The 27,769-nt window shown below is 53.6% G+C and overlaps 3 protein-coding genes across 3 annotated transcripts in view; all 3 read right to left on the reverse strand.

The window, feature by feature from the left end:
• LOC105699138 overlaps positions 1-8,004 on the reverse strand; it is a 31,759-nt gene extending 23,755 nt beyond the window's left edge. Inside the window, exon 1 of the mRNA XM_012423905.2 lies at positions 7,482-8,004. Within this exon, the coding sequence (XP_012279328.1) occupies positions 7,482-7,577 (96 nt within the window). The 5' untranslated portion in view covers positions 7,578-8,004. The remainder of the gene's footprint in view (positions 1-7,481) is intronic.
• Positions 8,005-9,172: 1,168 nt separating this feature from the next.
• On the reverse strand, positions 9,173-11,634 carry LOC105699252 (myosin regulatory light chain sqh). The gene is made up of 4 exons (XM_012424113.2): positions 11,547-11,634; positions 10,447-10,642; positions 10,154-10,367; positions 9,173-9,967 (listed from the first exon to the last, which is right to left on the reverse strand). The coding sequence occupies exons 2-4, from the start codon at positions 10,634-10,636 to the stop codon at positions 9,847-9,849; spliced, it is 525 nt and encodes a 174-aa protein (XP_012279536.1). The 5' UTR covers positions 10,637-10,642; positions 11,547-11,634; the 3' UTR covers positions 9,173-9,846.
• A 956-nt stretch (positions 11,635-12,590) lies between these two features.
• LOC105699037 (sushi, von Willebrand factor type A, EGF and pentraxin domain-containing protein 1) lies at positions 12,591-27,086 on the reverse strand. Its single transcript, XM_012423734.2, has 22 exons — positions 27,067-27,086; positions 25,154-25,326; positions 19,195-19,312; positions 18,200-18,258; positions 17,071-17,280; positions 16,904-16,999; positions 16,709-16,831; positions 16,173-16,463; positions 15,778-15,927; positions 15,519-15,695; positions 15,255-15,434; positions 15,054-15,172; positions 14,739-14,973; positions 14,497-14,670; positions 14,258-14,437; positions 13,941-14,186; positions 13,689-13,868; positions 13,436-13,609; positions 13,179-13,358; positions 13,010-13,118; positions 12,767-12,949; positions 12,591-12,693 (listed from the first exon to the last, which is right to left on the reverse strand). Exons 1-22 carry the CDS (start codon positions 27,084-27,086, stop codon positions 12,591-12,593), a joined length of 3,480 nt encoding a protein of 1,159 aa, XP_012279157.2.
• Between the last annotated feature and the right edge of the window lie 683 nt (positions 27,087-27,769).

Raw genomic sequence — 27,769 nt, forward strand, 5'->3', positions numbered from 1 at the left:
TACCTCGCGAAACCCCACGAGGACCGTCCACCCCCGTTCGGTCGATTAAATCGATCACTTCTCCACCCCCAAAATCCATCGCTATCACGAGCGTACAGGTATTTACCGTAACAAATAAATCCCGGCAAATCGAGCCCGACTAAGCCGTAATCACGAATGTCCAGGTATTCACCGTAACAGACAGATCCTGTCGATGAATCCAGGCAAATCGATCTGGATTAAATAAAAAAAAAAAAAAAAGTGGTATTTATCGTTACCCCCAGACTTCGGAGAAAGTCCGAAAGGCTCGATCGGAGGATCGGATCCGAGGCAGAGGGGAGAGTCGATCGAGGCTCGAATTTAGGTTGACCATCGAGAGAGCGCGCTATCTCGCACACTTGCTTTGCCAGCGGCCAGATATCGCGGATCCAAAGTGGCTCCTTTGGCCGGCGGCTCTACAAGCGGCTAAATAAACGCCCCTCGAGACGCGCATCGATCGCGAGCCATCGTAGAAACTCCCACGCCAAGGGCAGGAAGGGGGCGGGTGGGGGGGAAATAAAAACGTTAATAGAGAGATACCCGTCAAAGAGGGACGTTTGCGGAATCCAATCCGGTTAATGGGCAATGGCGGGTGGCAAGAGCCCCGCGAAAAGCGTAGCCCCGGCCTGAAAAGCCTCGCCTCGAGACGAGCCCTCGAAGGAGGGGGGCGGAAAGCCCCTTCCGCGCGACGGGGGCGGCACAAAGGGCGGAATTGCCCCGCGGAGGGTGCTCGCGACATTTGCATTTAATCCGACGCGCGCCGCGACGGCTGGGACCGTGCCAGAAATCGCGGCGGATTATACGCGCGGCCCGAAAACTCCGGCGGCTGGCAGCGCGACCCGGAAACGCCGGCTCCGCGTCGGAATGCCCGCGGCCCGGCCCGCGGAACCGCGGATTCCGCGCGATCCCGGCCCGAGGAGCGTCTCCCCGTGTTTCCCAGGCTCGATCCGGACGGCCGGCGTTCCGCGTCCGGATCCAGGTCGCGATTCCTCCCGCGAGTGCGTGGGCCGCGCGCGCGGAGTCAAGTGGCGGAATTGGCCGGGTAGGATCGCGCGCGCGTCGTCCGACGGAGCTGCGGATTCCGCGGGGGGGGAAAATCGCGCGAGATAAATTCCGCGGAGGACCGCTCGGCCCCCCCGTCCTCGGGTTAATTAATCCAGCGGGTAGAAATAACGTCCCTCGAGGTGAATACATTTCCCTGCCGGACCGAGGCTCTATAAGAGGACGTCATCGCGGGGGCGACAAGTGGGAGAATTGCGGATCCCCCGCACGGAGAGTACCGAGAGTCCTTCCGTCCCTCTCTCGCTCCCGATCTAGGCGGAGACTCGTCACGGGCCGCTTCCTCGAATGCAAATCGAACGTCCCTCTCTCTCTTTCTCTCAAGAGAGATGGCGATCGGCTGTCGTCGAGAGCGACCGGATAAACGACCGGTTGGCCTATGTTACGCGAAACGCCGGCCGCTCCGATTACCCCGGCGGAAGACAACCCGATACTCGATAGATCGGCCGATCGACCCCGAGCTAATCTGGCCGGTACACGTTCGATCGGAGCCCCTTGATCTTAATTAAAGTAAACGCGAGTGGCGACGATTCCTGCCCGAGATCGGGACAAATCGACGACCGGCGAGTCCCCCTCGGCTTATCGCGACTTTTTACGGCCACCCGACGTCAGGCGTTGATAGCGCGCGAGTACATGGCGGCGGTGAAGGAAATTCCGACCGGTTCGCCTCGAGTCGCGAAAAGAGAAAAAAAAAAGAAATGGCCAGACTGGGCTGAATTTTTTAATTCTCATTTTTTTTTTGCGCCGATCTTCCTTCCCGGCCCCGACCCGACCTCGCCGAGGAGGCTTCGTTAAGGGAGAGCCTCACCTGGGGACGCGCGCTCCGGTCCACGTTCCTAGTCCTTCTCTCTATCTCTTTCTCGGGGTTCGGAGGCCTCGAGAGCCGATCCAGCTAAATCGGGGACGACGGTCCGCGCGTTCAGGAAATTGTCTCGGTACACCGACCCAGGGCTGCGCAACGAGATCGAAATAAACCCGGCATCCCGGGCACGCACTTGCCCGCACGCCCGCTACTTCCTTATCCAAGATGGCCCGAGTTAGGTCGAGGGACAGCCCGCGATTGAATCCCGGACTTTCGGAAAGCAAAGCGGCCCCGGGCGTTACCTGCGTTACGCCCTCGGCGCGGCACCCCCCGCGAAGCAGGTGGCTCGTAAAAGGGAACGATTACGGGGATCGCGCACCTGGCTGCTCGAGTCCACTCGAGTCGATCGATCTTCGGTAGGGAAGGGAGAAAAAACTGTCAAAGCGCGGCCACTCCCGACCTACCCCACGCGCAGCATCCCTCGTGCTCGGATCTCTCGGCGCGTCCGATAAAAGCGGATAAAAGAAAAAAAAAGTCGATTTAAACAAAAAGGGGGAAAAAAAAGGCGGATAAGAGAGTCGATATAGGAAGAGATTAAGAGGATCCTCCCGGGACAGGGGGCCAGGTCGTCCTCCGGAATTGGAACGCACTCGCGACCGACCCGGGGAGCTCGCTCGCCGAACGATTGACTCTCGTTGAAGCCGAGGTCGCCTTGCTCCGTTTCGCGTGGGACACTTCTGAAGCGGAGAGGGAAGAAGAGGGGGGGTGGGGGGGGGGGGACAGAGAGGAGCGAATTTAAAACGATCGCGAGGCATCCTCGTCGCCGGAGCCCGCTCTCGCTTCCGGGGTCGTCCGACCTCGGCCTCCCCGAGGAGTCTTACCGTTAGACGATCCGCGGATCCTCCGTGCATTATTAAGCAATACTTCTTCGAGAGCGCGTCACCCGGAAGCCGTCGGAAAATGAACGTCGAACATCCCCCCGCCCCCCACGGACCGTCAGGGAATTTTGTCATCGACCCTATCAATTTATTTCCCGTTCAATTATCGGCTAACGCGGAACGGGAGACGCTTTTTGGAGTGGCTCGCGCGACGGGGGATGAAGGGGTCGACTTTTCCCGGCCGGAGTGGGCGCCGATGAATCGATAATATTCAGGGATGGGTACCGGGGGGGTCGGCTCTCCGGTCGACGGGACGAACACAGGATGGGCTGGTCCCGTTCAATTTGGAGCGGCGACAAAGGCCCGACCTCTCCCTCTAACCGGACACACCGGACGGACGGCGATGCGACGTCCCTGCCGAGGACCGCCTTTTTGGCATTGTCGCGTAATCGCCGACCTGTGAAGCCGTCCTCTCTGGCAACCTCCCGATTACCTCGTCGCCGGGAGGGGAGAAACCGATGGCGCGGGCGCGCCGATCTCAGGTGCCCCGAGAGAGGGTACCGAGACGGTACCGGTTCCGGAAAAAGGGGATCGCTCCCCGGGAAAATTCCGCGCTCTATACTTTTCCCCGTTTCGAGAGCGCATCGCTCGATATCGCGTTGAATTCGCCGCGCGATACGCGCCCACCGCCGGGTTTCCAAAGACAAAGAGGGGAAAGACCAAGGCCGCGCCTTTTAAGGGCCTCGAGGGGGGTCCTCCCGCGCCCCCGGGTGTGTCCTTTGTCGTTAGGAACAACGAGGCTCCGGGAACCGACTCCGTTCCCGCGCAACCAGGTCAGGGGTTAACCCGGAAAAGACCGAAATTCCAGGATACCCTAGAGAGCCGGCTCGTTGGCTCGTAAACCCGGGTGCAATTGGCCGATCCTTCCCCGATGCACCGATGCAGTAGAAGGCAGGTATCCTTTGTCGGCCCCTCCCCCCCCCTCCCCCCCGCGAGTCCTGCACGAGGGGTCGGGATTTCAATCACCCTGCCACGAGGGTTCGCAAAAACTCCCTTGGAAATTCAATATCCTCGGGCCGCTCCTTAATTCCCGAAAAACTCCTCCCTCGAGCCCGACTCCAGGACCGAGTCCGAGGCTCGTCCTCGAGGTCCCTGGTATTTTCTCCAAGGGGTTCGACCACCCTAGGAAACGTTTAATCGCCGAAATTCAAGGATTCCTTCCCTCGGAGCCGTCCTCGACCCGTCTCGTCGGCGTTCGCGGGGGGTCGCCGTCCACCGGCCTCGATGGGTTAAACGTTAAAGGGACGCTCAGGGCGCGCACCCCCCCTCGAGCGCGAAGGCACGAGGGGTGGCTCCCTAGGGTGTACGCCGTGTTCGCCGTGTACGCCGTGTACACCATGCACCCCGTATACCCCGTACCCACCGCGTACATGGTGGAGTCGGAGAGGCCAGTCGAAGCGGTCGGGCCGAACGACCGTCGACCGACCGCTCGAGGGACGGTGCCCAACGAGGGGATCGATGCGACGCCTGCGCAAGGCCACCCTTACGAATCCGGGCACCCCCGAGCGACGCTACACCCACCCCTACGTCCTCGGCCCCGACTTTAGGACGTTATTCCCCGGCCTCCCCCGGCATGTACAACCCCTCAGGAACCGAGCCGCGTAAATAAATTTCCACGGGTCCCACGACCGGGCTCGAAAGAAGCGACCTGGCAACGATCCGCGAGAATCGACTCTCCCGTAACCCCTCCGACAGCTTGCACGCGGTGACCCGAGTACGGGGTCGGGTTTCGACGCTCGTGCCCCAAATTCGGGGAGCGTAAACCATCCCCGGAGCTCTTTACGACCCTCCTTTACGACCGCCCCGAAACGTCGGGCTCGGTTTTCCTCCGGGTGCACACGGTTCCGGTAGCCCTCCGGCCGCCTCGACTTTATACCCTGGTTTAGGAATTATTGGATCCCCAGGAACACCCGGAGGATCTTGCTCCGGACGTTCCGCTCTATCCAGGAAATCGTGTCACCGGGTCGCCACTGTCCTGGGCCGCGCGCCTCGCGTGTCGATGGCTCGAGTACGCCCTCGAAGGCATTCCAGGGAGAAAAAAGCCACCCCGAGCCAAGAGGGTTGACCGACTGCCGGCACGTGCTCTCGAAAGGCGGCAAAACGACTCGACGCTCGCCATTTCGTCGCATGCTTACCGCACAAATTGGAAAATGGATATAAAATAAAATACCGGAGGTACGAGGGGCAGAAACCGAGCGCGATAACGATGCGGCTCGCGACGGTAATGAGGAAAAAAAAAAGGGAATAGAGGACGAGTACTGATTACGAAGATAATTGGAAAATTAAACTGGGAGTAAGAAACCCGTCGATAATCCCCGTTGACTCGCGATAGCGGGAACGGTGCCTTTGACTGGCTCGTCCCTTGGGAGGAAGGGTCTCGGGGTGATTAAACGACTATATACACGCGTCGACGTATACATACACGAGCACGAGTTCCAGGGGATCGCGTGGTCTCTCAATCTTTCCTCCCCGGGGGTGAAGAAAGTTCCCGGGGTCCCTTTACTGCCGTCCTCGGAATACCGACTCTCGTCTCGCTCCTTTGTCCCCGAATAAGGGAGCGATAACCGAGTACGCCCTGCACCTCCTGCAGCTCCCTCCTCCCGTGAAGCCGGCCCATCCCTTCAGTCTATCCCTCCGTTTCCACGAGCCGTCGAAATCCCGAATCCCGAGGGAAAGTCCTCCCCGAAAGTGCCATCTGCCCTTCCCTCTCCCTTTACCCCCGATTCCGAGAGCCCGATCCCTTTACTGCCGTTTCGTGTCCGGTCTCGATCTTCGCCCTATCGACCACTCCGATTAATTAGACCCGCGCTTATCATTTCCAATCGGCGATCGGCTGGAAAATTGGGCGCTCTCCAGGAAATCCATTTTATTAAGAGGGACCCCTTCCCACAGGTGCGGAGTGAAATCGTAGGTGGGGGCTGAATCGGGCACGACTAAACGAATTAACCCGAGGTGGTTAGCAGCCTTCTGGCCGTGGTCTGAAAACCCTCCCCCCCGGGTACATTAGAGGCACCTACTTCGTTCCCAATCCTCCAGGAATCTCGGTCGCGCAAACCCCCGGACGTCGTATAATCCCGGGAAATGCGATGATCGCGCGAGTGCCCGCCCCGGGTCGCGACGTCGTGTTTCCCTTCGATTACGGGATTAACCGAGTCCCAGACCTCGGCGAGTAAGTAGAAATAAAAGTACATGGCGATAACGACGCGACCCCGACTGCTCCGATTTAATTCGTCTCATCCGCCTCCTGTGATCGCCGCCACCGAAGCACCTTTTCGCTCCTCGAATTAGAGGCGAACCTCTAAGCGAATTAACGACCTGGCGTCGATCGAGTATTCGCGACTCGCCCTGAAAACCCGCCGAGAGCCTTACGAGCGATTCGCGCCTAATTGACGAGGAATCTCGGTCGAGCTCGACTTCGAGTCCGCGGATACTCCGCGTACGTTATAGGGACGTAGAGAGAGAGAGAGAGAGTGAGAGGCTCGACATGGCGAGAGAGGGTGTACATGCCGCAGGGAGCTTTATTTTGATTCGATTAACGCCGTCGCGGCGCCTATGTACTCCCGCTATGTGCCCGTACTCGACGTCGACGTCGACGAGGCTCGAGGGGTAAACGAGATCGATGACGTCGCGGTCTCGTCGGCCAGGTCGGCGGAGACGAGAGCCTAGGTCTGGTGCCGAGATACTTTTTCTCCCGGGGTGAAGATAAAAAAAGTGAAATCGATCTTAGGAGAGAAAAAAAAAGGCAGGAAAAAAAAAAAAATCAAGAGAAACAATCACCGCCGACGGTAAGAGGGTCCCTCGTAAAAGCGTCCTCGATTTCGCGAGTCGACGGAATTAATTTCTGCGGAGCACGCGAAATGGGATCCGGAGGAAGAGAGAGAGAAAGACCCGGTGGGCGTGCGTCTTTTGTCGCCTCGCAAGACTCGATTTGTCGCGTAATTCGCCCGCGATGATAGCCGGATGTGGCCGGGATAAATATAGATCGCGGGGACGGACTTTGGATTTCTCAACCCCGGGTCGGACCGATCGATTTTTCCGGGTTTCGAGTCGCCGCGAGGAATCGTCCCGGGGTTGATAAGAACATTACCCGAGGTAGCGATAGGAGGTGCAAGTCGCACGTGAGTCGAGGGTGGAAGGTTTAAAGCGCAGCGATAGACACAGGGAGGACTTATTAGTAGGGCGCGGAATTGTCACCGCAAAGTAAGATCCGCGGTACGAGGTGAATGCAATCGGTTCGAGGAGCGTCTCCAAGCGGCAGTATATCTTTATCCTATCCCCCGAGCAGCTGATCGCGTCTATTGACAAAGAGGCCCGCGCGCGATCCAAGGTCGGCCCTAAACCAGCGGCGATATTAAACGAACAAACAAACCTCTCCAATCGAAGCCCCCCTTCGACGGGCTCTCAACATGCCGATACTATCTGACAAAGGAAAGCCTCCGCTAACCTCGCGGTCCCCTTTCTGCGCGCAATAACAAATCGCCGGTAAATACCAGTTAATCACCAGAACGAAGCCAAAAGAGGGAGAATTGTCGAGGAAAAACCGGGATGAAAAATCGATCGAAAGGAGAAAACTACGGAATCCTAAAGTTCTCAGGTGAAAGATGAATTTTTTAAAGGGTTCGAGAGATCGGGTCTCCTCTCCGGGATGAGGGAACTCGTCTCACCTCCGCGATCTCCGGCGATCCCGGCGCAGGACCCCGGCCAGCTGATCGGCGAGGCTGCGTCACCGGCCGATAAGGGCTCTCCCCTGCAATCAGCATCCGAAGGTCGCGGCAGGTGGAGGGTCGGGTGGTCGTCTCACGAGAGAGCGATCTCGCGGGGTCCGGCAGGTTGTTGCCAGGCGAGGGCGTCGGGACGCCCGCCGGGGGTCGGCCCTCGATCCGGCGATCGGTCCATGTCGGGTCGTACCATCGACGCGTCAATACATCGGCGAGTCCAGATGACTCGCCGTCGCGAGAACTGCACACCGCGCGACGCCCGATCCCTCGGCCGGCTCCGAGAAACGCACCACTGGACGCGTAGCCGCGGTTCGAGGGGTCGACTCGTCCTCCTCCAAGGCGAACCTTGTATAGAGGACCGAAGAGATACCGAGGAGGTTCGGAGACGATCGGGACGCGAACGCGAGTCGGACACCTCGAGGGGCTCGGCCACCTAGGGCCACCGTGCGGCTCGCTCGGCCCGTGGAAACGGTACTGCGGCTCTCGAGCGGCGCCGGCGCGGCCGCGCAGCCGCAGACCGCCTCTACGCCGCGTCCCTGTTTCCCCGACGCGAGACGCGGAAACCAATCGACGACACGCCGATTTTTTTTTTTTTTTTCTTTTCCCCCGCAATTCCGAGCAGTGGTAATTGGGGCCGGAGGAGGCGGGCCAGCCGGTCGACGTAACTCCGCGATTGCGGACCACCTGGACGAGGAGAGATGCCGGGAGATAAGTCCGCTTTTCGGGGTAACCGGGCGGAATCGAGGGAAATCGTCGAGACAAAAGTTGCTCCTCGCGGGGTCGGGAAGGGTTTTCGTAGAGGGGAGTTTTCTCCCAGAGGCGACGGTTCTCGAGAAAAGTCCAGATTTCGGGGCCCGGAGGGGGCTACGTTTCGGTGAATGAAAGAGGCGCAAAAGGCGCGCAGGCGCGGGGCTTCCGGCCGATGTCGGGCAGTGCCGTAATGCGACTCGCGTGACGATTGCGCGAGAAAGAGGCGAAGCCGCTTGTTCCGCGTAATTTTAGGTCGTAAAATCATTCCCGGGGATGAGTAATCGGGAGCGTCGGAATGTTACCCGGTGGGACGAGGTGGAGTAATTCGGTCCCGGGCGTTTCATGGGTCGTTACCAGTTTAACGCGAGGTTTTCAATCGGAGCGGCTTCGGTGGTAGAATCGATCTCCGCTGGCTCGATCGCAGCGTCCCGATCGAAGGCTGACGAATCGCAAAGATGTGGATCTAATTTTGGACGTCTCGCTGGCACCGAATGCGGACCAGGAAGCGCTCGCTGCTATCCGGGAGACAAAAAGCCCGTCGAGGGAATTAGTGGACCGCGACGATCGCTCCTCGGAAGATCTACGATGTTCTTATTCGATCCGACGAGTCATCTCGCCGATCGACCGATTCTTCAAACTCGGCACGCTCCGCGACGCGAGACGAATCGAGATATCGGCTGGTCGATTGTCTTTGCCGGCGCGAGAGCCGAGATAAATCGCTGCGGCGAAAGCGCGGATGGCCCCCTTACGCTAAGACAGGACGGAACTCGAAGTTTAACTGGATGACTAAGGAACTTCCTGAAAACGCTCCAAGAAACGATGCATAAATGTGGCAAAGAAAGAGATTCCCGGAAGCAGCGGGAGAGGGTCGACTCATCGCACGCTCGAACCGATTATATCGTTATATTAAAATATATAAATGCCGACATAACGACTGGTAAACGTCTCTTACATGGTTTCCCTAGAGCGCGACAACCGCGCCTTAAATATGCACATTAGAATACGTTAATAAGTTACGGCCCGTCCGCAGCTCTCGAAATAATACCGAGGCAGGACGCCTCGAGATGTCTCACTCGACTTGCTCTCTTAAGGCAACGCATTTCTCTCTCTCTATATATATGTATAAATTTTATCTGAAGATGCACCTCAGGACTCTCGGGATCGAGTTAAAATGCAGCAAGGACAGGAAAGTAGAAAGTGGAAAAAGTAACAGTTGGCACGCTTCCAACCTGGTGGCCGGATTCCGTAGGATTTACAGCTGCTCCTCCGCACGGTCGAATTCTTATTTCTGACTATTTTTCGTTTTGTTTTCATCCTGATGTTCTGTACCCTGGAGATCGAATTTGCGAACGGATCCATCCGCAAGGTGTACAGGTCATTGTATATTCACACAGGTCTACCAAACGTGGCTGAGATTTATGTGAATAAAAAAATTGACGAACCGCACTGCACACCTTGCCGAGGGGCCTTGAATTTGTGGAAGTCCGGAGTGCCCTTTGTGTTAAATTGCTACACTACTTGACGTGTACAGGGTATGTCTCGAAATCGAGGACTCGACAGCTCATTGCTCGTCCTTGTCCTTGGCTCCATGCTTCAGAATCCGAGTGAACTCCAAATAATCGAACATGGAACCCTTGATGGGTGCCTCCCTGTACATCTCGTCTACGTCGTCATCCGTAAACCTAAAAAAAAAAGAGACCATGCATTCGTCATCCTCTGACCTTTCTCGACTTTCCTGGACTTTCGGAGAAAAGGGGAGGAACGGTTGCATCGCACTCTGGTCCAAAATAAATCTTTCTACCAGAGATTAATCTTTCCCCTTGCTCCGAAAAATGAGAAATAAATTTCGGCGTGATGAGTGAGATTACCGATCACCCATCGTGGTGAGAAGCTCTCGGAGACGCTCCTCGTTGATGTGCCCGTTGTTTTCCTCGTCAAAACACCCGAAAGCATTTTTTATCACATCCTCGGGATCCGTGCCTTGTAGCCTCTCTCCGAAAAGGGTGAGAAACATCGTAAAGTTTATCGGACCTGGGGCTTCGTTCATCATGCCTTCCAAATATTCATCCGAAGGGTTCTTGCCTGCAGATATTTCATTTATTTATAGTGTCAGTTCGGAAAGGAATTTTTTCAAAATATAGAATTTCAGAGAATTACATACCTAGCGAAGCGAGCATGTCATGGAGATCCTCCTTGTCGATGAACCCATCGTGATTCTGGTCGATCATGTTGAAAGCCTCCTTAAATTCTGCGATCTGGGCCTGATCAAACATTGCGAAGACATTTGACGTTGCTCTCTGAGCACGCTTTTTGGTTGTTGCTCGGCGACCTGCGGTTTTACGTGACGACATGGTGGTCTGAAAAATGACATCATCGAGTTCGAGGTTACCAGGCATCGTTTATTTTCAGATAATTAACGCTGGAAATTCTGACGTAACTGAATTAGGGTAAAAATAAAACCGTTCGCACATGAACTCAATTAACGGGACGATACTACGATGACAGAGTTGAGAGGTTCTCTGAAACTCCAATTTATACACTTTTCAGTTCCAAAAATAACCTTTCATCGTTCGCATGGTTGCCTGATTATTATACATAACATTAAAATAATCGTTTCACGAGTAATTTCTTTGGTATGCTCCTCGAAGGCTTGTGACTAAACTCAAAGGAATTTGTGGAATGTCAATTCAGCAATTTTTACAGTGACCTTCGAGAGAAAAAAATAATTTCTCCCCCTACGCTGCCCAGTCTTGCTTACAAGGAAATTCCGTTAACATTTTTAACAAAGCTCATATCGTAGTACCATTATTTCCAAGACTTTAAATCGAGACTTAAGCACCAGCCAGACCTATCGCATATTTTCAAATACTGACCTTGTTTCTAATCTATGACGCCAGAATTTTTTGGTACGTTTATTATTTACAAGCAAGACAATGGGAACGCCACAACAACAAATACTTCAATTTCTCCTGCAGCGACCCTGAGAATCTCTTCATACCACTTTTAATAAAAAATAACCGAGCGTCGTAAAAATCAAGCTAAATGGCTTGCTTTATACCGCAAGGGAAACGATCAGGCCGAATTTCGAATTTTCAGCCGGTAGTGCTAACGAAACCGTAATGGCGACCATTTTACACGGAGGACAAACTCCGCTGTCGTTCGATCGCATCACGCACTTTTCTTAAAATTCTTGGAATCTGCAGTCACAGATGCACTCTAGAATCCGAGGACACATTTTCAGCTCGGGAAAGAAGTACTCACCGGAGTTTTAAGTCGATCAGAAACTGGAAAACGAAGATAGGATGCAGCTCCACGAACGGCTTGAATCACGCTAGGCGTCACTACGGACATTCACCACACCCGAGAATCCGCCGCGCCGTGGCACCATCTTGCGGCCGCTCTCTGCATTACTCCCACAACCGCGCGGTGGGACAGAATGAGCACTCGCTTTCCCTAACAAGGAAAACGTATTTCCGAGGTCGAGGCTTTCGACATTTCTTCCTTTTTTTCTCTCCTCTTGATTAAGCGAATCAGAAAGCGCCCCCCGCGATTTTTCATTCGTTTTTTATCCGCCTCTTTATATTTTTTTATTAATTTTCTCGAGGCGAGGTTTCGGAGCGAAAGGCGGAACCTCGCCGCTCGAGCTGAAGAGCAGAAGGATAATTATTATCGCGTTTTATGGATAATTATGTACCGGGGATCTATAAAGAGTTCCTGGATAAGTTTTCTAATTTGAGCTAGGAATCTTGGGGTTTACAATGGATAAAAGGTCCGCGCTTTGGATCAAGGAGAGAGGAGCCGCTCCACGCCTTATATGGATTTTCCTTTTAAGGAGTGCGATTCACTCATTTGGCAATCGGTTCAAGAACGACCGGTATATACAGCCAAAAGTCGACAACGATGTCAAAATCGACCGGTCTAAATTAAGCTAGAGAGGATCGAGAATAAGGCTAGTCGTGTGAAACAAAGTCGTTGCTTTATTCGCCCCGTGGTCCTCAGGGGCTCTAACGCTGGAACGAGTCTTTAGAACTACGAGTAATGAGTTGAAATAATTAAAAGATCGTATATACAGAATGATACACACTCGGTAATGCCGGAGACCGAAAGCAGGACGATTTCGCACTTTTCTCCCGAAATATCAAAGTTCCACTTTCGCTCCGACACCGCAGGTCTCTCTTCGTTGGCTCACTCCCGCAAGCCGAAACACTTTGGAGTCTTTCTCGCGTTTCCACCGATGGGTTTGTCATTTTTCTGGAATTATTTACACGTCGAAGGTTCGGCAGAATTTGTGAAAAATCGCTATCACTATCGCACGGAGACACCGTTTATCGTGATGCCATTTCTGGCGACCGGCTCCGCTTCGTAGTGGCCCGACCTGTTGTAGACTCTCCTGCCATTGGTTCCGTATCTGGAATAATTCCCGAATTACGATTATTATCTTGATTTATTAATTCGCAGGATATAGGAGAATTCATGGGTACCCGTATGCGCTTCCGGAAATACTGTAGGGACTGTCGTAGAGACCGTCCTCAGGGACGTTTTCGTACATGGTGTTGGTGGTTCCGTCATTTAGACTGGCGTACGACATGACGGCTGCGTTTTGGTCCTCCTTCCTCTCCGCAGCTTGGACATTTTCCGTGTTTTTTACGGGAGTTGCCTTTCGACTGAGGGATAAAAAAAATTGTTATATTCCGTCGCAGCAGCGGACCCGTAGACCGACTTACAGCCTGAGGTACACCAGTCCTAAGATCAGGAGAATGAAGAGGATGACACCAGCCCCGATGCCAACACTCGTCCCGACACCTTGAGCTTCTGCAATCTCGTTCGTTGCAACTGAAAGAAATATTTTATATTTAATTTCCCATTCAAATTCAGACGAAACAAGGAGGGTACCTTCGCATCTAGGCTCCTCTCCGCTCCAGACTCCGGTGTCCAGACACTTCCTGAGGAAAGGACCTATTCTCTCGAATTGGGGCAGACAGTGGTATTCGGCAGCTCCCCCGAAAATGGTGGTGCCATTTACCACGATAACTCTCCCGTTCTCAATGGTACCTGGATGCTTGCAGTCCACGGCTGAAAATTCGAAAAGTAGTGAGAATTTCTCCAGAGGTGGGTTTACAGGGGAGCGAGATAAATGTTTTAAAAATTACAGAAGCAGGCCGGCATGGACCCACTCCAGGATCCATTTTGCAGGCACACCCTGGTCTCGTTGCCCTCCATGAAGAACCCACGAGGACAGCTGTAATGTGCCACTCCACCGATGCTGTGGGTCGACACTTGGGTGGAAAGCACCTCGACTTTCTCGGGGTCCTTGCATCTGATTTCTAGAATATTATCTCGATTTTTCTCACCTGCCTGGGTGGAGTTCTGGAGGGAATTTAATTTTTCAAGAAAAGGACATACCTCGGCAGACGGGAGTCTCGCTACTCCAGGTTCCGTTCTCCAGACACAGTCTCCTGGCAAAGCCTTCCAGCTCAAAGTTCCCATCGCACTCGTAGAGTGCAGCGGCACCGTAATAAGTTGCATTCGAAGTCAGTGTGTACCGACCGTGTTGCATTTGCTCGGGCTTCCCGCAGTCTACGTCTGAAATAAAAGCAAATGAGGAAAACCAGGGAAAATTGAGATTCGCAGTCATTGTTACCCTCCTCCACTTACAGACACATTGGGGCACTTCTCCGCTCCATTTTCCATTATCTTCGCACGTGGATAATGGGTCCCCGACCACTTTGTAGCCCCTCTCGCACCTGTACTTGGCGAGTGCGCTAATTTTGTAAGAAGTCGCTCCAGTATTTGAATTTTCCGCAGTGCCGGTTCGAATCAGCGTTCTCCCATACATTCGGTCGTTCCCGGTGACGGAGAGAATCCCGTGCTCCGCCAAAATCGGTTCCGGACAGCGAATTTCTGAAAGTGCATTTCAGACATCAGAGTGATATTATGTTCACACGTTATTTGTATTTATTTTAAATACCCACCCTCGCATTTTGGAGTCGCGTCGCTCCATTGACCATTATCCAGACAGTACCTCCTTGTAACTCCGTTCAGCCTGTAATTTCTCGTGCATCCATAGGAGATCTCACTTCCCAGGTGTGTGGTTCCGTTGATGTACTCCACAGCCCCGTTCAGAACTGGCAGAACCTTTCCGCAATCAACGACTGAAATGAGGGTTGCGTTAAAATTTCTAGTCCTCCTAAAAAATTCCAAATGCACTCACATTCGCACGTGGGAACGTCTCCGGTCCACTCTCCGTCTTTTCCGCAGGAATGTCTCGCTTCTCCGTGAAGCAGATATCCAGCTTCGCAATGGTACTCGATGACACTGTGGACATTCAGATCGTAGCCCACGACGTAACTTCCGGAAGGAACCTCGGGCTCTTCGCAGGTGATCACTGTAGTAAATATTTGGGTATTAATTAATCTCCGTTAAAATTAAATAATTTCTTTTCAAATCGCTTACGTTCGCAAGAAGGTGTCTCGTGACTCCACTTGCCCTCCCTGGTGCATTTCTGCCTAGATTCTCCAACGAGCCAATAGTCATCTTGGCAGGTGTACAAAACTTCGCTGTCAACGGTAGTGGTCCCGTTCATCAAGGTGACGGTGCCAAACTCCACCTGTGCAGGTGCTCCGCAATCGACGAACTTACACTGGGGTGCCTTCCCTGACCATTCGCCGCCAATGTCGCAGGTCAAAACCTTGACAAAAGATGAATTATTAAATCTAAACGAGAGAGCTCGGCGTAAGATAGCAATTTATCTCGATATGGACCACTCACATTGTCTCCGAAAAGTATGAATCCGTTTTGACAGGTGTAAGTGGCAGTGGAGCCAACTCGACGTCCTGTCACACTGGCCACCCCTCCGTTCACGCTCGGCGGTTCCGGGCACCAGTCAACTGTGGAAAATAATAGCGAAATTAGCGATTCAAGGTATTAAAAGATATTCCATGGCCACGGGGAAGAGGATATTTTACTTACAGAGACACTGGGGTTGATGCCCGCTCCAAATACCGCCGTCTCCACATTTCCGCTTCGCGTCTCCAACTAGCGTGTAATTCTCCTTGCACGTATAATCAGCTATTGCCCCGTAAGTCGTCCTCTTCTCTTCAAGGTTGACGACTCCGTTTTCAAATGCCGGAAGCGGACCGCAGTCGACGACTGGAACATGGAATTTCCATTCCAAGGAGGGTCTTCTCGAGTGCCAAGGAAAGTAGAATATATTTTAAGGTAATAAATGCTCACATTTGCAGGCCGGTGCGGAGTCGCTCCAGAAGCCGGAAGGCTCGCAGGTTCTGACACCGGAACCGAGAAGCATGTGACCGGAAGGACAAACGTATTCGACGGTGGCACTCACGGACCTCTTCGTTCCCACGACCGTCGTGTTCTCGGTTTTATCTGGACTGCCGCAAACGGAGGGTTCTGAGAAAGAGAAAAATTAAAAATTAGTAAGTATCGGTTAAACGGGAGTAATTTATAGATTTCTAATTATTCGGGCACTAACTGCTTTGACATATCCAGTGCAGGTAGTCCAAGTTGCATCCGACGTCGTTCCAAAGCCAGCCTCTCCCACCGTCCAGGACCACGCAATTCTGCTCGCCATTGTAATTATTGGGCTGGTCCTTTCCCCACGAGGGCTTCTGAACGATTTCACCTGAAATATGTATATTTATTAGGCCTTTCAATTTTATTTCTCCAGTCCTTAACGGGGTGTCTGATTTCTCCCCTAATGGCCCGAACTGTAAAGAAAACGACTCCTAATGGACGATCGCTTTTATTCGTTACGACTTTGCCGCAACTTCCGCTCGATGTCGTCACGCCTCTACTTTCACGTTCCCTTTATTAAGCTTGGTACGCGATAGGTGGACATTCAACGAAAATAATGGAGGTCGAACCCACCGTCGACCCATCGCCAGGTCCTGGCAGTGATCACGGGCTCCTTCTGGGCTCCGATCCAAACCAGCTGGGTCTTCAGCTTGTCCTTCCTTCTTTCGAGGTTGTTCAGGATAAAGGTCGCGGACACTCCTTTGAATCCGTGGACTAGATCGCCTCCTCTGGCCCTGCAGTAGGACCTCGCGTCCTGGAAGGATCCTCCCTTCTTCACGATGAACTCGTAGCAGGTGGAATTGAACGCCGCTATGTCCGCATCAGCTGGGGTCCCTGCATGGGCACACCTGTCCACGGAAAATTCTGAAAAGACGAATCAATCGAGATTCCACCTGTTTAAAAAATCCTCCGGAAGAATAACAGCTAAACTCGGAATCGGTTTCGCAGGACAAGGCGAGCGGAAAAAATCCCCGCAAAAAGCGGAGCGCGCTATTCTTCCCGATTTCTCCGGGCATTTCGTAAAGATCTCGGTCCACCTCGCTCGAGCAGATCGATCGATTTCGCTCGAACGACCCAGTAGGGAAATCATCGGAACTCGAGGAACTCACCGTCCGTAGCAAAGACCTCCACCTCGCAGAGGCTGAGGCTTCCCTCGACTCCGACTAGTTGAAGGAACACGTATTGGCCGACGAGTGCCCTGGCACATGCGAACGTCTTCGTCATGCCCTCCTCTGGAAATAATTTATGACGTTGATCATTTTTTTTTTCCCTTACAGGTGACTTTTCCTGCCCCAAAGACTCACCTATGGTGCCAGGAAACCAAGCGCACAGGGGATTTCTCTGAAGCTCCGCACTGCTGTTGCCGACCCTGATTTCGATGTCCTGAAGAGGCTGGTGCCCTGTACGTTGATCGGTATAGAAAAGGATCGAGTTCGAAGGGGAATGTTGATACGAAATTTGAGAAATTTACCGCAGCATCCTCTCGTGGTGACTCGAACGACTTTGACGGAGTAGGGCTTGAGAAGGTCCACCCTCCACCAAGGGCTAGGTTCGCTTTGGGTCTCCGTGCACCTTTTGCCATCGTGTTCGGTCCCAAAATCGCCGTCGTTTCCGTGGGCCGCGTCGCCTCCGCGAACGGTCGTGGACTGGTTAGCGGGTCGGCGGAAACCCACGTTCGTTCCTGAGGAGAAAACCGATTTCTGGCTTTAATCCTGAGAAGGATTGCCCGGTCGATTATTCCTACGGTGCGAAAGGTTCCCACGACGAAACGCCGGCGATCGCTCGATTTCTCACGGCGAGGATTAACGTAAACCCGCTCGGGAATTATGAAATCCCACCCGAGATTTATTAACCCCGATTCAATGGTCGCTTACCCCATTCGGTGATTTTCTCCTGTCCGGGAAAAAATTCAGGGGAAAGGGAGAAGAAAGACTCCTATTTTTTAACGGGGCTACGGGAGTGGCTTCTCACAGCGAGGTCGAGGGAGATCAAAGCAGGGCTGCGCAGGAAAATTGCGGGAGCTTACTTAGGGTTTATTAATCGCGGTTTAACAGTCGCGTAATTGGTCGTAACGAGACCGGCTACCGGTACGTCCATGAATGGAGGCCTTACCGGGCGCTCGTAACGCGTCCGAGACGTTCTGCAAGAACGACCTGTAATTGCGTATTATGCTCCATTTTTTCCGCTGCGGAGGCTTCGATCGCGCCACGGAGCGGGCTTTCGAAACCGAGAGGGAAATTTCTCCGGCGGGAAATCGCCGTGAAAATTCCCGTCCGCGATCGGTTACGAGGTTCGACCACTTCCCGGGGCTCGTTTCCTCGGCGGGTTTCGAAACGGACGATCGCGTGGTGCGCGATATTATGTTATCAGGAAGGAGGCCTTAATTGGACGTTTAAGCCCGCCAATCGGAGAAAGACGTCCCGTTCGACGACCTCCAGGAATCTTCGGGAGGGGTTTCAGAAATCGGCGGAGAAAGTGCGCCCGCGATCCGCCGATGAAAAGGACTGCGAATTTCGCGGAACAAATCCCGACTGGGTTAGGAAATCGCCAGTCCATTGAGTCGTCTCGGAACCGAGTCCGGAGTTCTCGGAGAAACTCACCGCAGAACGGCAGCTCTCCCTGCCACCGACCTCGGCTGCTGCACGTCAGGGTGCTGGATCTGAAATTAAAAAAAAGAAAATTAATAAAAAACCTCCCTCTACCTCGAACCACTCACGAAACCTCGGCTCACGAGGAGTGGAACGCACTCTCTCGAAGCTTTCCTTCGAATTTCCCGTCCGGGAATTTTTTTTTCTTTAAATTTTTTTCGATAAAATGCGAAACACGCGATGACGTTCAGACTTCGTGAACTCTCTCCCGCCTCTTCCCCGGTATCGGGGAAGAATTCTAAAGCGGAGAAAGTAGCGTGCCGAGGTGCACGTACGATGGCTTTAATTGAATCGACTCGGGGTCCCGGTTAATATCGATACGTGTTGCGCTTCGCATGATAAAATGATAAAATCGGTGCATCGAGCCGGCCCCCGAAATAATCGCTGAATAAATTCTATTGGGAATTTCGACACGCCCTCGAAAAGAGAATCGGTCTGGCAGGTTGATGCAAATTTCTGGGGACCGTCATCCCTCTATTCTCCGTACATCCTCGTCAGCGGATATGACTCGCGTTTCCTCGACGTAGAGCAAGGGACACCTCTTGGCAGCTGGAGTTCCCGGGGTAAGACGCAGAAACGCAAAAACGCGAAGGCAGGTTTTACGATCCACTTGGGCCTAACTGCAATCCCACATTCCGAGTCTTATCCACGACCAACTAAGTAACGACCCAATTTTACGAGGGCGCCCATTGAAATCCGCTCTGGATAATCTTGCACTTTCCCGGAAAGAATCTTTCTTACGCGGCTCGCAACAGGACGACGAACCGTCGCGGTCGGGTCTTTCCTAAAGGCGGAAAAAGCGAGAGAAAGACTCTCCTGGATATGGCCCGTTTCACGCAACCGAGCCGCCGCTTTTCTTGCGGCGGCCTACCCATTCATTAAGAGAGAACAAATAAATCATAAATCGGGAATAATAAATCGACCATTCGATTAAAATATCGGCTTACCCGAAGAGCTCGTAGCCGGCGTCGCAGGTGTACGTAGCCAGAGCGCCGATGGCTAAGCTCTCGTCCGACAGCGAGACTCTGGCGTTCATAGGCACCGCCGGATGTCCGCATCTCGTATCTGGAAACCACCGAGAAATCAGGACACGTGGAAAGGGGAACGCGACAGGGGTAACGATTTATCGAACGTAATCACACGGTGCTCGGGCCTCGATAATGCACCTATCGGAGAAACTTTGTTCGCGCTCCCTGTAACAAAAACCAGGCCTCGCTTCCCGAAAGACGAAGGATTTCACCGAGCGTAAACTCTCGATAATAACTCTCGACGCTAAGTTTTTTTTTTCCTCTCCAAAGGAACTTTCTTCGGGGAGAGCAGCCGGCTTCGTTAAGCGGCTCGTTTGCCATAGGAATCCGGAAAGCGTTCGGCGATTCCTGTCGTGTCTCGAGGCACTTCGCACCTGGATAAGTCCCCAGCGAGTGTACCGAGGTGGCAATGACATTACGGCTTTGGAGCAGACAGGATGTTCGCCAATTAGGCGACGAAGGACACCCGTCATCGAGCCTGCCTCTCCGAGCTCGACTAATGGCCGCGGCGACGAGACGAGGGATTCCTTTTTTCCCGCGACTTTTCCGCGAGTTTTTGCTCCGAAAAGGAGGCAGGAGAACAAAAGGAGGATGCCGGGTTTCACGACCGCTCGGCCGATTTTACGAGGGATCGCTCGAGCGAGCACCGAGTCCACGGTGCGTGACACGAATCGCAGACAAACCGATTCCGTTGCCCCGTTTTTGCGAACGAGAGCGACGAATTTGCCAGCAGAAAAGGTGGCTCGCATTGCAAACCGAGTCGCGGATCGCGAATCGCATCATGGACTGGCCAGCCTTGAGCGGAGTCCCACGCGAATGCCATTATTCGAATTCCATGGTTCTTTCCAGGAGCGTTTTCCGTCTCCCGGAGGATGGTCGCGACCCGAGTCGGGATTTCTCATGGTCGCAAAGTGCGAGACTCGTTTCACCAGCGACTGGGATTTTTTTCTTAAATAATTCCTCGCGATCCGCGGGAGCCTGGAATTTGCGCGAGCGTCCCTTGACCCATCTCGATTCGCTGACTCCGTCCACCGCTAGAAACCACGCAATTCGGCCAACTCGTGAGGCAATAAACAGTTGCATTTTATGCCCCAGTTTACGACTCGTCCTGCCGTGCATCTGGTAAACGCGAAGTGGAACGCGAAACGAGTCTTAGTCGCGTAGGGAGCAACGCCTAGCGGTACCTCTTCTGGGGCTCGAAGACACCTCGTTTTCCGGGGAACTGGACCATCCTCAGTAGGAAACGAGCCCGTGCGCAATTTGCGAATCTGGCACCGTAACGATTTCGCAAAGGCCCCGTATTCGAGATGCAATCGCGGCCAGGTGTATGCGGATCGCGGACTTTTTCGCCACAAGGGAAAGTCCGTGGGTGCAAGAAGATGGAAACCAAGACACGTTCGCGCGTCCTCGTAACATCTCTGGAATAAGAGTCCAGCCTTCCAAAAGCGAAATTCCCTGGAAATCGGGTTCGGAAGGTACGCTTCCTGAATTGCCTTCGAGACAGGTGACCGAATCCGGAGGTCGGTGGAAATCAGCTGATCTTATTCGGTGGAGGTTCAAAGGGGACGAGTCCGAATGAGACACGAAGAGCGCGACCCGTCCAGGGTGAAAGCCTGGAAAGGCTGATACGACATTCCTCGACATCGTCCGGAGCATCCTACTTCTCAGAACGGAGATAGAAATGGGCGTGCGAACCTGAATAATTAGTCGAAACGGGAGTACGAGACTAAGCATCCATTAGCGCGATCCGCACTTGCTCCCCTTCGACCGAGCTCTCCATTGGCCAATTATCCTCCTCTCATTGAGAACCCGGGAACGGATCGTGACCATTCTCTTCGACGATTTATCCTTCTCTCGAGGATAGAAACGTATAAACTCGCCTGTACATATCAGAGCCCGATATCTCGGCGTAGGAAAGGTGGCACCCGTCGTGGACCCTGTGTCTAGCAGCGATTCTCCCGTCAGAAGACAAGGTACATTAATTCCTTGGATATATGTCCTAGACGACGCAAGGAACCTGCATAAGAGCCTCCTGACATTCGACGAGCACCGATTTTTACCATCCTACCAGCTAGAAAATAATTTCTTCATCGCTCGCGAGAACTTGTCGTAATCTCTAAAGTGATTTGCTCTCGGGGAAAAAAGTCCGAGGTACTTCGACACCCCTGGCAAAAAAGTCTCCCATGTGCCGAGGAAATTGTTTTTAATGTTCCCCCGAGTGTGAAGGAGTCTGGCGAGTTTTACGAGCAGTTTCTAGACCACATGGAAATTATACATTTCAATCGCGCCTCGGTAGCGCAACCGAGTCAGCTGATCGGCCGATCGGCGGTGCAGCCCTTCACGCTCCGAAAAGGGATCGCGGTGGTTTCTATCGACGTAGGAATTTTGCCACGGCACTGTACGTTGTCGGGCTATTAAGTTTACAGTATAGGTGCGTGGTAGGGGCCGCACGAGTCTGGGTCATTCGGTTACAAAACCTCAAAGCCGAAATAACGGTATGGCCTCTCCTCGGGCAAGCCGTATAGCATCGAGAATGCCGGGACCTCGATCTGGCTCGACGGTATTAACTAGAAGAGTGGTACCGTTAATGCACGTTAGCGTATCTCCGTATTCCACTCCGAGTTACGCTTTGTTCCCTGCGGATCGAAAGTGTCAGACAACGGGCGTGGTAGCGCCCACAGAGAGCAAGAGGTATCCAGTGGAACGAGACACCGTTCTCGGTTGGTTCGATACTTGTCGCTACCCTCGCTGCCAAATGCATTCCCGTAGGTTAACCTGGTTAAAAAAGAAAGGAAAAAAAGAAAATAATCTCCCTAGGTCAAGCGAGGAATTTTTCGAGCGAACGACGAGAGGAGAGAGTCGGTTTAATCGGCCCCTGGAAAGCACGGGAGCCGAGAAATTCTTCGAGCCTCGTAACGGAGCCGATTTTACGAGTAACATTGCGAAATCGTGCGTTTGTTTTGCGTAAAGTCAACGAGGCAAAGAGAGCGAAGTTTACGGGCGCGAAGAACCGGTTGACACTCTCGGGGCACTTTCGGTCTTGGGGCGCGTCCACCGTTGCAACGATATTTCTTTTTTTGTCTTTCTGCTCGCAAATAGGCTCCTTCCGGTTTGTCTTTCCTGGAAGAAAAGTGCCTCGGACGTGGGCCCTATCGATGGAAAGTCGGACGTCAACCTGTACGCGAGTTTCGATTTCCCAATCCATTGTTTTGAACGGCGCTGCTCTTGCGAAAGAGACCCCACTCGCCGTCTCGCTCTCTCGCGATCCTCGGTAGGAAATCAGAGGAGGTTGCGAAACCCCCCGGATTTTTCGCACCTGCTCCAGTCTCGCTATCTGTTCGGAAAATCGGTTATTAAATGTCACCGTAACGCCGCCGGATGATTTCGCGAGTTTCCGCCGACGAGGGGCGTCGGTCCTCGAATAAAGGAGCGCGTTCCCACCCAGGAAGGAAAGGGAAAAGAAATCATTCCGATCCCTATCGCGATCCCCTTTCCATATTCCACGCCGCAATCGAATTAATTCAGCCACGAGGATGATGAAAAAAAATCACCAGTGGGCGAAATGTCATCCGACCGGCCGCGGTCTGCGCGAACTTCCGGCAGGAAGGAAAGTCGAGACAAGTCGCCATTGACGCGATTACGGAGCAGATCGTTACGTTCTCCAAGGGGCGTTGTTCTTCCGAGTTAAGTCGGCACATAAGATCCCATCGACGTGCATTCTCGCACCAGTCGGGCTGGCTGCGAGGTCTAAATGTTACGTCTATCCCACCGACGCGTTCTATCCATTACCATCCATTTATTTCCAGGCCCACGTTCTCCAGAGCCGGACCCGTGCCCGCTAGTAACGGTCGCGGCTTACGTGATAACGCGATTAATTCGCCGCGTTTCCGATCGGGGCGGACTTATCGAGGAAAGAATCAAGAAATCGGATTCCTTCGAGCCGCTAATTAAAGGATGCCTCGGTACGCGAACGGCGATGCAACGACACGCGGAAATGAAAGGAATTGCGCGAGAAAAGTGACCGAGTGAGGTAATAACAACGGTGCCGGATAATGGACTGCTAAGGTACCAATTTCTGGTAAGAACGACTTCGAGCGGCGTTCAGCCTTCGCCTAAATTTACTTTACCCGCGACTCGCCGCCTGCGTGGTAAACGACGCCGTAAACGCAGTTAGAATTTTGCGCAACGAGGCATTCCGCGGATAATTAACGCTTTTAATAAAAATCCTTTTTTAGCGGAAGGTCTCCTCGGCGGACGTCTTCCCGCGGATCGAGACTCGCCGTTCGAGGCGTTCCGGCAATTTCGTCGGACTATTTTCAGCGAATCCTAATTATTCGAGGCTCGGTGGCCGTAGGAATATGCTAATTGCCGCTGAAACGGGGAATAACGGGGAACAATGAGGGGGAGAGGTCATCTCCGTTTCGCAACGCGGCCGAACCCCGAAGTGGCTTGTCTGGGCGCAAAGTGAGTCACACTTTTGACACTTTTAATGACCCCCTAATTACCATGACTAGGTGAGAGCATCGAGTGCGTATAAGGTCAAGGCTGTCCTAGGCAGACGTAGCCGAAGAACGCCGTAATCTGTTTGCTAAGAGGATAATGACAGCGACTGTCAGTTAACGTTCTGGGAGCGCACTCGCCGGTGCAGTACCCCCAACAATTAGTCCTGCGTTTACAGGAGATAACCCGGTGCCGTAATCGCGTGTCCGTAAATACGCGTCCGAAGCACCTGTGCTCGCTAGAAATTTTCTCCCGGCCCTCGAGGTTTCCCGCGTAAGGTGGAACACCTACGCCGCCGACCTCGTGTCGCTCCCGTTAAAGAAATTCGTTTCTCGGCTCCTATAAGGACTCGAACAAACGTACGACTCCCACCCACGTCCGAGGTTAATGTTCTGCCGGCTAAAAAAGCGGCTCCGGGGTCTCCTGTAGAATGTCCTCTACCTGGACACATGGAAAAGAGACCGGAGAACGAGCGAGGTCACCCTCGAAGACTTTTGTCTCAACGAAGAGTGCCTCCATCTAATTCCACTACGCGCGATTATTTTCCCGCTTCATATCATCTCTCTCTCTCTCTCTCTCTCTCTCTCTCTCTCTCTCTCTGTGAAGTAGAAAGAGCAGGAGGCAAAGAGAAAGAGTAGATTCTATTTTAAAAGCGATCCCGGTAACGCGAAACTCCAAGGATATCCACGGAGGGACAACCGACGAGCCTAGCGTTGTTTTCCTTTCTTTTTACCGCCATGTTGTCCCGCAATCGAGAGATATTCTCGTCGAGGAGTTCGGTGGGACTCGAATTTTCGAGTGAATTAAAAAATCCTCGATCGTGGAGTCGTCTTAATTCTCGTCGAATCCCCAGGCGATGTGGGTCACCGGCGATTCGCATCGCGTTTCAACGGGAGAACAGGTGTCCGACTCTACCCCACTTCCGGTCGGTACTGCACCGAGGTAAGAAGGGGAACTCTGGAAACGCCGAATTCGTCGCAGCTGCGCCTCGTCATATGGGCTGAATTTAAAATAATCCTAATTTTCCGGTCACGATTTGGATGATCTTCAGCGGCTTCCCCTCCTCGTCGATATTCTCGCCGAAGTCACACACGCGGCGACCTCGGCAGTCCAGAAACCGAGCGAGGACGCCGGCGGAGTGGGTGGCGCCTCGTTCACGGTCTTTTTTCAGCGCGAAATCGATTTCGAGCGCAAGAAACCGTTCTTTCCTCATCGGGGCCTCTCTCTCTCGAGACCCGGAGACTTAACCACCTCCAGAACTGCGATCTACGAACCGATCGACAAGGATCCACGGGCTCTTAATCCCGCTCCGCGGTTACCTTGAGCCGGAGAAAAGGAAAAATGGCCACTCTCCGCGTTAGGGAGGGATAAATCGTACCTTGCGCATCCGCGACCGTCTTTCCCACCAGGGACACCAGGATTACGGGGACCAGGAACATCCTCCGGAAGCCGCTCGAGCCAGGCCTGGCTCTCACTCGACCATCTAGACACCTTCCTCGAGATCCCGACAACCCACGACGTAGCCACGCATCGGTCCCACGTGTGGACGCACTTTTTGCCCGGGAGAGTATCGGTTTTCTTAAAACCTTTAGGTCCTTCTTCAAGGTGTCTCAGGAAACCGCCGAATTCGCCTCTTCGGCGAAGGACCGCTTCTTTCCCGACATTCGAGTCTCCGAGTGGAACCTCGCTTAAGGCGATGCGCGCATTGAAGTCTCCAGCGTCGCCGCGACGGGTTGTCAAGCGATGCGCAAACAGCTGTCAAAGGCCAAGCGGTCTTTTCGACGGCATCCTCCCGCAATCCTTTGTCGACCTTATCCTCGCCGAAAGAGGCTACGATACCTCGCACCGTCCGCCTCGTTACTTCTCACTGGCACGGGATAAAACACGGAGATAACTTATCACTGTTACCGATATAAGTTACGATAAGTAACGTTCCTCCTGTGGAAGGTCGGATCCACCGCCACGTCCTTCGCAGAAAGGCCAAACTCGCGCCACGTAGTCTCCTCTTTTCGGAGTCGATTTTCGGCGATCGTTGAATTTTTTTCAGCAGAGCTTCGCGTTATCGGTCAGCGATTAGGATGCAGTTTCGGTGGGTCCAGCGACATATTTGCTAGAACGCGTTTGCGGCGTTACCCGGTCACTCGGATTGGACGATCCGTTCCCTTCACCGGCCGACGACGGAGTGCCCCTGGCTAGACCTCCTTGCTTCTTGGATATGAAAGTCCATCGGCGAGCCGCGGCCGCTTTTGAAGCGGACTGTATATACCCGGCTGTAGTATGTACACCGGGCCTGTATATGCGCGATATTCCTGCGGCTTGTAACGCCGTTGTAATGGCTCCGCTCCGTATTAGAGCGCTCGAGGTGCACCTATGCATACCGAGTGCACCAATGCACCGGCCGCGGCGTTATGCCTCTGCTTTATAGCGACGTCGCTCGTGCCGCCGCTCGTTCCTAAGATTTTCCGCGATCTCTAGGAAATTCTCACGAGACCGCGCCCACCCGGGTCCCCTCGAGGAGATCGAAATTGGCCCGCGCTCCAATTTATCTCTCGGGCTCCACGCCTGGATTTCGAGCCCGCGGCATCCCATAAGGCTTGCAAAGTGAAACGCGAAAATAAATCGTCCCGCCACGACGGTCCCCAGGGCATTAGCCTCGTCCCCAAGGAAGACTTCGTTTTGTCCCCGCGAACGTCCTACGACATCCGGGAGCCTTCTGGTTTCTCGTTTCGCGAGACCGCTAATCTCGGAGATAATTGTCATCCATCGAGAGCCTCCTCCCGAGTCGGAAGCCATTCCTAGGACTCATAATCCCGTCACTCGAAGAAAGCGGTACCCACGAGGCGATACCATGGTAATCGGTGAAATGCATCGCGGATGCATCGTGCGAATATTTACACATCCCAGATCGCAGATTGCAAATTGAATGCCAACCCGGGAGCGCCTCCAGAGCGATTCCCCTCGATTTTCCCCAGCCTTGCTCCCGATTACCTTTCCTCGCACCACGCACTATCGGGCCCGTTTCATTTTGTTATCGATCGCTCGAAATTACGGGCGAACCTTGAAATAGTCGCGATTCGCCCAATCCGGTCCGGCAGGGCCACTGGTGCGCAAAAAAAAAAATTTCTCCCGGACTTGACCGATGGCCGATCGGACCCGGCGCTCCTTTTAACCGCGACAAACCGGTCCGTATTTATACCAGAAGGCTTTTCCTCGTCTCGCGAATGGCTCTCCACAAGTGGAAAGGCGCGGCCGCGGAATACCGCGGATACCCCCGAAAAGCCTCATCTCTACTTCTCATCTGGTTTTCCCATTTCCTCTCGGATCCAGAGGCCCTTTCATCGCCCGCGATCGTCGCCGCTCCTGCCGAGATACCTAAACCGGCCCGCCTAGAGAGAAGGCATTTCCCGGTCCGCGATCGCGATCTTCGGGTGGAAGGGCGCGGCAGCCCCCTCAAAAAATCGAGTGCACCCCGAGGATCTCTCACCTTCGAGATCGGACGCGGTTCGCGACTCTTGCTCGGCCCAGCCTATAAGGTTACCAGGCTGTACCGTTAAGTCCGCTCGCCGGTCGAGCGCGATCGCGTTTCCCTCCTCCTCTCGGCCACCTGGAATTCCCCTCCTCCGAAGGTTTTTTCCCCGGCGAGTGACGTCAAGAACCAAAGCCCCTTTCACCTTAAGCAAGGTTCGGTTTGATAGAGGGCAGGTGAGTCGATAAACTGCCTGGTTCATGGCTGACCGAAACTCCTCCTTTTCCCCTTGGCTCCGAGGCGGTTCGCCTTTTTCCTCGCGAGGCCTTCCAAGGTCGAGTCTTTCCGAGGGGGAGGAAAAATCGGGAAAAACTCCCGCTCCCGTCATCTCCGAGGTGACGTTCGAATTCACCCGGCAGGTTCGCTCCGCGCGGTTTCGACCAGGTGCAGAAGCGGTACCTGGCAGGCCATCTGCCGGAAAGCTCCGCATCCAGCTCCCCTCTTTGCACGTCTAGCTTTATTCGAGGA

Source organism: Orussus abietinus, unplaced genomic scaffold (genome assembly GCF_000612105.2).
Source record: "Orussus abietinus isolate OABI.00-Male unplaced genomic scaffold, Oabi_2.0 scaffold3, whole genome shotgun sequence".
Lineage (NCBI taxonomy): Eukaryota > Metazoa > Arthropoda > Insecta > Hymenoptera > Orussidae > Orussus > Orussus abietinus.